Source organism: Pyxicephalus adspersus, chromosome 4 (assembly GCF_032062135.1).
Source record: "Pyxicephalus adspersus chromosome 4, UCB_Pads_2.0, whole genome shotgun sequence".
NCBI lineage: Eukaryota > Metazoa > Chordata > Amphibia > Anura > Pyxicephalidae > Pyxicephalus > Pyxicephalus adspersus.
In genome coordinates this window covers 152,244,753-152,254,211 of record NC_092861.1, presented here as the reverse complement: position 1 = coordinate 152,254,211, position 9,459 = coordinate 152,244,753, and the positions used below count along the sequence as shown (strand labels likewise).

Below are 9,459 nucleotides of genomic sequence, written 5' to 3'. Positions count from 1 at the left end.
TATGTTACAATGTGTAAGGAACAGACTGGGCTCACAGGAAATGGGCTAAATGGCAAAGACTTGGATTTTCCATGCTGGATAGAAAAGGAGGTGGTGGGCAGAGCTGGGGCATAGAGGAGAACTTCGGAGTCATATCCTTTATATACAGAATGGGGTGACCACAGGTAAAAACAAATAGTTTAAGTTACTTTATTTGCTGGTATGTAATGCATTATTGACTAATATTGTAGACTTACCTTACAGACTGCTCTCCACCAGCACTAACAGCTCCATATTTGCTGCCACCACTATGTCCACAGCCTCCAATAGCTTCTCTATTGCTTCACATCTCCACAACTCATCATCTTCAACCACTAGGTCCACTGATATTGTCATTCCTGTGCTCACTAAAGTATGGTGTGATCTGGAAGTGTTCTCTGCACTCCACATGGCTTGCAGGCAGGGAACAAAAATGTAATATTAGATGGGATAACAGAAAGAGGTTTCCTGGTTGCAAAGTCTTACTGGACTTGTTTCTTGCCAAAGTCACTTTCCTGCAAGCTTAGTGCTGAAGAAGTGGCTTGAACAAGCTACGAAACATTCTACAAAGTACCACAATGAGTCTAGTTAAATATAACTAAATAATAAGAGATTGAGGTTTTTTATTCATAGTGAAATGATTGCATCACTTAATTTCAATATTTGTCATTTTGAACAATCTTGGAGAGAATTTTCCATGCTACAACAAAGTGATCTCTTGGATTCAGATCCAGTGGCTGGCCTTCTATCTGTGTGCAAAAATTGGGATTTATAAAACCAGGGCCAGATTTGTAAGGCCCTGGTCCGGCAGCAGTCACCAGCCCCCTAATCTAACGCCCCACTCTTCACCTATAGCAAGCCCCTTAGCTTTGGGAGACTGGTTGCATTTCCCAGCACACAGGAATTCCGTGCCCGAGGGATGGTGTCTGAGGATGGGCTGGCAGAGGACCCGGAGCCCAAAGATAAAGCAATACCAGGATTCTAGCAGAGGCAAATCCAGAATACAGAGCAGGGGTCATACACAGGTAATCGGTCCACCAGACGAGGAACACAAGGGCATGACACAAGAGAGTCGGAGTCACAGGCAGGCAGCATACAATCATAGGGTCAGAACAGGCAAAGTTGGCAACAGTAAATCAAGGGAATACATAAACCAGCAGCAAGTCAGCCCAGATCAAGGCTACAACAGCCACTGGTGAATGGGAGGCTATAAATCCCCAGCAGCCAATGGCAGAGCAGTATGAAGCCAGGGACTAATCTGCTCCTAAATCCCCTTTCAGCTGTGCACAGCCTCCGTGTATGCTGGGGATGCCAATAAAATACATCTCAGGCTGCACGGCTAAAGGGAAGCGGGAGATGTTGCTATTTCCTTATCCTCCTTGCTGCTGCTGCAAGTGATATCGCTGGACAAAATAGGCGGTGTGGGATACTGCGGTGGCACGATAAGCATTTCCTAACACCCAGGGTACATTTTCCTAGTTTTGGTGATCCTGTGCCTACTGAAGCTTCAACTATTTGTTCCTTGGCGCCAGAAGGAGAACCTGATGTGGTCTTCTGCTGATGAAGCTTATCTGTCCCAAGATTTATCCTAGTGCACAGTCTAAGATGTTTTTCCGCTTAGCACAGTTGTAAAGGTCTGGGCTACCATAGCCTTTTAGTCAGCTCATTCCAGCTATTCTTTTCCGACCATGGAATGGATTTGATGATCATACATTTACATATGATCTGATTGAGTTTGGAGTATGGGACTGCTGTGCGAGATTTCTATGCTTTGGCACGGGCAATGGAAGCAGCCATGAGAATATATCTAATCAATCAGGGTTTCAGCAGAGGCAAAGCTATCTTACTGAACACGGCACAATAAGAAGTAATTGGTAAGGATAAATGTAAAACAGCACAAATTAAATTAAAAACTTCCCCGGGAATTCCGGAGTTATTGGGCAAGACCACCAAATGTTCACCATAGAACCTGTGGATCCAAACCAACGAAAACACAATGGAGAGGAGCCTGGAAAATCTTCCATCTCAATATAGTCTTGTAGTTTAGCTCAATTAAAGATAAATTAAGTGATATTTTGATCAGATTCGATGCAGCCTTGTGCCACTCCTCCAAGTCCTAAACAAAACTTTCCTTTATTCTGATGTTTAATGTGAACAATACCTGAAGCTCCTCGCCTCTATCTGCATGGTTTTATGCATTGGGCTTGTCGGCAGATCAGATCATTTCATGGCTAGCCAGGTTTACTATGGGTCCTATTTATAATGATAATATCACTGTGGTTCAGAAGGTGGTATGACTGCCTAAAAACCACCAAACAACCACCAAGAAGAATTCTTATGATAGAAACGAATTACAATAGTAAATAGGACTTTTATCTGTGTTCAGCAAGTGTTGTTGTTATATTGCAAAGCTTTGTGTAGAGTTTCATAGCTGATTCATTTGTCAGGTTCTTCTATAGATCTGAATGGATTAGATGGTTAAAAGACATTTCAGGAAACACTGAACAACCTCGTAGTAATTTTCAGGGATTTTATGAACGCTTTGAAAAGCCGTCTACAACCGCCAATAATTGCTAAACAATTAACTTTGGGTGCCCTGTTACTGATATTTTTTCCCAATGGGGCAGTGACACATTTGAGCCAAAAAACTTAATTCATTTTAGTTTTTACCTTTGTTGGCAGCAGATGGCTGTGATCATAGAGGACGTGGAACCTTATCAGAAAATTGAATTGCTGTATTAAATATATGTTGGGACTAATTCCGCACTTAGCCTGAAATGAGGTCCTTCAGATGAATGTTTCCTGCGGGGTTTTTGTCTCCATTTCTATATGAATATTAAAGATAATCACTGTCTATTTACATGAAAAAGGAGAAAGAGCTGAAAATGGAACATTTTATAGGCAATTACACTACTTCTAATCATTTCAAAGGGGGATGGTTTCCAATGAACAATATCCCATTCTGAAGGATTGGTGCCACTTTTTGAAGGACACCGGCGGCTGTAATCCAACGTTTCTATTGTCTTTCCTCTGAAATGAAATCTTGTCTGTTTTATTGCAGCTTGTTCCGTAAATTCACATTTATTCTTTTTTATTCTTCCTTACTTGGAATTATTTATTCTATATTTCTGTAATGTATAAGTGAAGAAGTGGCTCTGTCACATCACAGCCCACGATGCATGATATATATATGATGCCGGTGTGTGATACATCTTATAGATAATCAAGTGATCATTCAGTTAGTTTGCTTTGAAAAGAAAATTGCTCTTTATGTCTTAAAAGAAAATATATTACAATGGGGTTGCAGCTTTAATCAAGACAGCAATGTTTTGGCTTTTGATGTAATTTAATAACCATGAAGAATTGCTACTTATCTGCATCTGCTTTCCTATTCTTTTTCAGCATACTAAAACATTGCAGCAAGAACTGAAATAATATGGCATGGGGAAGGGAATATATAAGTGGCCATTGCTTTGTAGTCTAGGATGGGCTTTATTTTGAGTTTTTCCACCTGTGTATTCCAACATATTAAAAAGAACCAAAAGAACCAAAAAGAGTTTTTTTACAGAATGTGGAAAAATGAAGTCCCAGTCTTGATATTGTCCGTGTGTTGTACAACGTTGGCCGGTATTCGAGGGTCATCACATCAAAGTCATCTCTGGATCTCAAAGCTGCTGATCCCTGGCTGACATTTTTTTTCATGCACTCCAATGATGTGCCATTCCTCGGGGCAGGGAATCCTGATGGTGACAACAGCTGACCATGTCTGTCCTATTTATAGAGCGGCTTGTACACTCCATTCAAGGCCTACAAATGACGGAGGACTCCCACCTTATAACAGAAAAGCCAACCTGCACTACAAAGCAAAGGTCTCTTGTCTTTTCCCTTCTCCATCCTGAGGACCCTAATGGCAGGATCCTGCTTACACTGATTTTATTGAGCTTTGTAAGCTTCTCACACAGGGCATGAATTTTTTAAGCTTTCCCAGACTGGAGAAGCTAGACTATCACGGAAGAACCGGGTGATCCAACAAACCTAGAATCATTTAATTTAATAAAACAATGATTGGGCAAATGTTTTCTATCCTAGATCAGATCCATTCCATGGCTCTCCAGGTTCATTCATGTTCTCCCAAGAGAGGCTTGGGGAATGTTGATACCTCAGTGTGTATTAGAGGCTGCAGCAAGTCAGATAGACTCCATCTCATATACAGGCTGGGAGAGATCCACCATCATCTAGCCCTTTGCTCCCCAGCCTGACTGCTTACAATCCTTGGATGTTAGTTCCTTCAGTCATAGAGACTTACTATGATAAGACACCATTACCCCACATGCAAATGCCCATGTGCAGAACCTTGCAGGCAGTTCTTTCTGTATTCCATAGACAAGCACAGAGAATTAATGATGATATCACTGGATCTAAATAAGGTATGTAACAAAAAAAATAAGGGTTTAGTTTCTAATCTTGTTAGAAAAGAAATTGGGGGTGGGGGTTGAGGAAGAACCCACCCAGGGCTGGCAACTTGTAGGCAGATTATACTTTGGCTTTAAGTTCTGTCTAAGGGAAGGTTATGAAGAACTTATATTTATTTTTGGAAAACAAAAGTCTTATCAGTCTGGAGACTTCTTCTCTCCTTGTAAATCTCATCATCAATAGTCTTGACATTAAGCCATCCTTGATCTTGCAGATAGCATTGTAGATACAACCGGAACTCCTGTAGGCCCCCTTGCACAACAGCCGAGCTCACGTGCTCACATTTGCCTTGTTTTATTAAGTTCATTGCTTCAGATTGATGACAGCTTTGACCCTTTGTTCAGCTTTAATTCATTCTTCGAGTTCAAAGAAAACTAACATCACAAACACCATAATACGTTATTCGAGGTTCCGGGATCAAGAACGAACTTGTGCGATTTTAATATAACCTTCACGGTTGTAGCCTTGAGGATGCATTTACTGTGTTTCTTGTTGGTGGCACCAAAAGCATTGACGTAACATGTTAACAGATTGTGTTGATAATTGAAATGAAGATTACTGCAGGAATGAAAGAAATGTGTACATAAAACACATAATGAAATCCTGAGTCAGGTCTTACACGAGAACAGCTTAAGGTTGGGAAGTTATTTTGTTTCTGTTAAAAGAAATGGCCATTGAGAAAAAACTATACAGTCAAAAACCTGTGGACACCTGACCGTCACACCTACAGAGTATGAGTTTGTTGGAGGTACCATTGTATTCCATTAATATTGTGGAGGTCCCACTCCATTAATATGGTGGAGGTCCCACTCCATTAATATGTTTAAGGTCCCATTCGACTACAGTACTATGTTGGAGGTCCCATTCCTCTCCATTAATATGTTGGAGGTCCCGTTCCTCTCCATTATTATGTTGGAGATCCCATTCCACTTCAATAATATGTTGGAGGTCACATCCACTCTATTAATGTGTTTTAGGTACCATTCCACTATATTATTATGTTAGAGGTCCTATTACATTCCATTATTATGTTAGGGGTCCCATTCCTATTATTATGTTAGAGGTCCTATTACATTCCATTATTATGTTAGGGGTCCCATTCCACTCCAATAATATCTTGGAGGTCGCATTCCACTCCATTAATATGTTGGAGGTCCCATTCCTCTCCATTAATATTTTGGAAGTCCCATTCCACTTCGTTAATATGTTGGAGGTCCCATTCCTCTCTATTATTTGTTGGAGGTCCCACTCCACTTCATGAATATGTTGGAGGTCCCATTCCTCTCCATTAATATTTTGGAGGTCCCATTCCACTTCATTATTATGTTGGAAGTCCCATTCCTCTCGATTATTTGTTGGAGGTCCCCTCCATTAATATGTTGGAGGTCCCATTCCTCTCCATTAATATTTTGGAGGTCCCATTCCTCTCTATTATTTTTTGGAGGTCCCATTCCACTTCATTATTATGTTGGAGGTCCCATTCCTCTCGATTATTTGTTGGAGGTCCCACTCCACTTCATTATTATGTTGGAGGTCCTATTCTACCCCAATAATATGTTAGAGGTCCCATTAAACCTCATTTACATGTTTGAAGTTCCATTCCTCTCCATTGATATGTTGGAGGTTCCATTTCACTCCATTAATATTTTGGATGACACATTACACTTCATTATTTTGTTGAAAGTCCCATTACACTCCGTTATTGTGTTGGAGGTACCATTCCACTCTATTAATATGTTAGAGGTCCAATTCCAATCCATTATTATAACCTTCACGGCTGTAGCCTTGAGGATGCATTTACTGCGTTTCTTGGTGGTGGCACCAAAAGCATTGACGTAACATGTTAACAGATTGTGTTGGTAATTGAAATGAAAATTACTGCAGGAATGAAAGAAATGTGTACATAAAACACATAATGAAATCCTGAGTCAGGTCTTACAGGAGAACAGCTTTAGGTTGGGAAGTTATTTTATCTCTGTTAAAAGAAATGGCCATTCAGAAAAAAATATCTATTCAAAAACCTGTGGACACCTGACCGTCACACCTACAGAGTATGAGCTTGTTGGAGGTACCATTGTATTCCATTATTATGTTGGAGGTCCCGCTCCATTAATATGTTTAGGGTCCCATTCCACTACAATAATATGTTGGAGGTCCCATCCACTCCATTAATGTGTTTTAGGTACTATTCCACTTTATTATTATGTTAGAGGTCCAATTACATTCCATTATTATGTTAGGGGTCCCATTCCACTCCAATAATATCTTGGAGGTCCCATTCCACTCTATTAATATGTTGGAGGTCCAATTCCTCTCCATTAATATTTTGGAGGTCCCATTCCACTTTGTTAATATGTTGGAGGTCCCATTCCTCTCCATTAACTTGTTGGAGGTCCCACTCCACTTCATTAATATGTTGGAGGTCCTATTCTACCCCAAAAATATGTTAGAGGTCCCATTCCACTCTACTAATATCTTAGAGCTCCCATTACACTTAATTTACATGTTGGAAGTTCTATTCCTCTCCATTGATATGTTGGAGGTTCCATTTCACTCCATTTATATTTTGGATGACACATTACACTTCATTATTATGTGGAAAGTCCCATTTCACTCCATTAATGTGTTGGAGGTACCATTCCATTAAAATGTTAGAGGTCCCATTCCACTCCATTAACATGGAGTTGCCTCCCTTTAACACTCTCCACTCTTCTAGGAAGGTTTTCCACAACATTTTGGATAGTGTCTCTGGGATTTCTCGCATTTGTGAGGTCAGGTACTGATGTTGGATGAGAACACCTGGCTTAAATTATAGTTGCTAGACACCAAACTGGTGACCCCATGTCTTTATGGAGCTGGCTTTGTACCTCGGGGCACAATTCAATACCAACTTTGTATATTGTAGTAATACCAGTACCCTTTATCGGAAACACCTGAACTCCATAATTTGGTGGGGAATGCTCATACATCTGGTCATATTGATTGGTACAATGATCCGGTGTTCACAGAACATTCAGGAGTGCAGGCAGTTATGATTGGTGAATATTAGGAATATGTTTCTTTTATATTCTGCATCTCAAATGATCGTTCACTTTACTCATTCAGATGAATCAGCATATCTGTATCAATATCTGTAACAATTATTCTGCATCATTAATCAATATCCTTTATCAATCTATTTGCAGACTTGCAAAATCCACTCTGACGCTGATTCCTCTACTGGGGACGCATGAAATCATTTTTGCTTTTATTACCGATGAACACGCCAAGGGATCTGTGCGCTACATCAAGCTTTTGTTTGAACTCTCCTTCAGCTCGTTCCAGGTACTGATTGGTGTGGTTCCATCCTATTACAAACATAATGATCCCATAGGGCCCTTTTGATTAAGGGGTTATTTTTCAGGAAAATGGTATTATATGCATATTAATTAGGCCATTTTCCAGCTACTTAATTGGGAGTATTGCTGCTTTTAGATTTCCACTTCCACTGTTGACTAGAGATAAACGTTGAATATTCATCTTGGTGAAATTTAACTCAAATCAATTAAAATCTGCTATGGAAAATTCAACATTTGGAGAAATTGGGCTTTTTTTCCAAGTTTACATGTGAAAATGCCCATTCGGAATATGGTAATAATGTTGGCCAATCAGAAGGCCCCTTTATCCCATTGCCCATAGCTTAGAAAGATGGCCCAAATTCTACTGTGTAAGTAGTGTGATGGGAGTGGGACATTCATGGTCAAATTTAAGTGAATCATTTGAATTTATTCCTAGTGGAATAATTGTACAACTTTATTCAACCCAAATCTAAATGAAAGTGATCAGATTCTACAGATTTAATTGACTGCATGTAGTCTCACATTTATATCATACGTGTCTTTGGGGTTTACAGTCCTGATTCCACCATAATTTTACTAAATTTTCTTATTCCATTTGTACATTAATCTGTCAGACTTTGCTGGGGTCCGTCCCCCTATATACTGACCCCATCCAATTGATTCTGCTGCAATTCCAATTATTTAAACCTTTTATGTAACTATTTTATTGCAGCCAAAGTTGAAATGCATTGAATCGTGGGCAAATGTTCAATGGATCAAACAAATTTGTACAAATTTGGCCATCCCTGTTATTTAGTCTAATTGGTAAAATATTATTTGCCAAGAAGCGTTTGCCATGGGAGGGCGCAACAGTGCACGTCGGTGGTATTTGTTCCAAACCCCAGGATTGCTACTTTTTAAGGTGATAATTGTAGCCACAATGTCACCAGTATTGGCAACAAATATATTTAGTATACTTGAGGCTCCTTACTATGCGGTATGCATAGAAGAAGCTGTGATCACTTTGAACATCCAGTCACATGCAAATAAAATCCCAATTCTAATTTCTTCCCATTTGCACATTATTTAGTATTGTGAGTAGAGTAGCTTAGTAGAGTGAACACAGCTGGGTGAACCTCAAAGCAGTTGGAAAGGCAAAAATTGTGTGGGAGTCAGTTCATAATGTGCACAGTGGGCATCATTCTCATTGGATGGTGGTGGTCATGGGTGAGTTATATTATGAACCTCCCCTAAAACCACCAGCCAGTAGGAATACTACCCATTGTGTACTTTAACCACTGGCTTGCTGACCAAACAGAACACCGGATCAACAAGTGACAGAATTTTGTTTTAAGTTTTTGTCCAGTGGATTTTTTCTTCCCGGTTATTAAGATTTCACTTCTTTTCTAAAGACAGGCAATGAGGAGAAATCTTTCCACAATTAGGGAAATTTTCATCCCATAGAGTTGTTCTTTGAACTGGAACCAATGTGTCCCCATTGGATGATTTTCCCTCACCTATTGCCGATTGATGACAAGTGTTGGGATTCCCGTTTTATATTTTAGTGACAATGGTCACCATGGCAGATATAGGGGGTAAATCCCCCCAGTGGGGGCATACAACAATAAAAGCAAAAAGCAATGCAAAGAAA

The 9,459-nt window shown here is 39.9% G+C and overlaps 1 protein-coding gene across 1 annotated transcript in view; it reads left to right on the top strand.

Moving 5' to 3' along the window:
- GLP1R (glucagon like peptide 1 receptor) overlaps positions 1 to 9,459 on the top strand; it is a 175,096-nt gene that overhangs the window by 156,254 nt on the left and 9,383 nt on the right. The window contains exon 11 of the mRNA XM_072410312.1: positions 7,677 to 7,830. Within this exon, the coding sequence (XP_072266413.1) occupies positions 7,677 to 7,830 (154 nt within the window). The remainder of the gene's footprint in view (positions 1 to 7,676; positions 7,831 to 9,459) is intronic.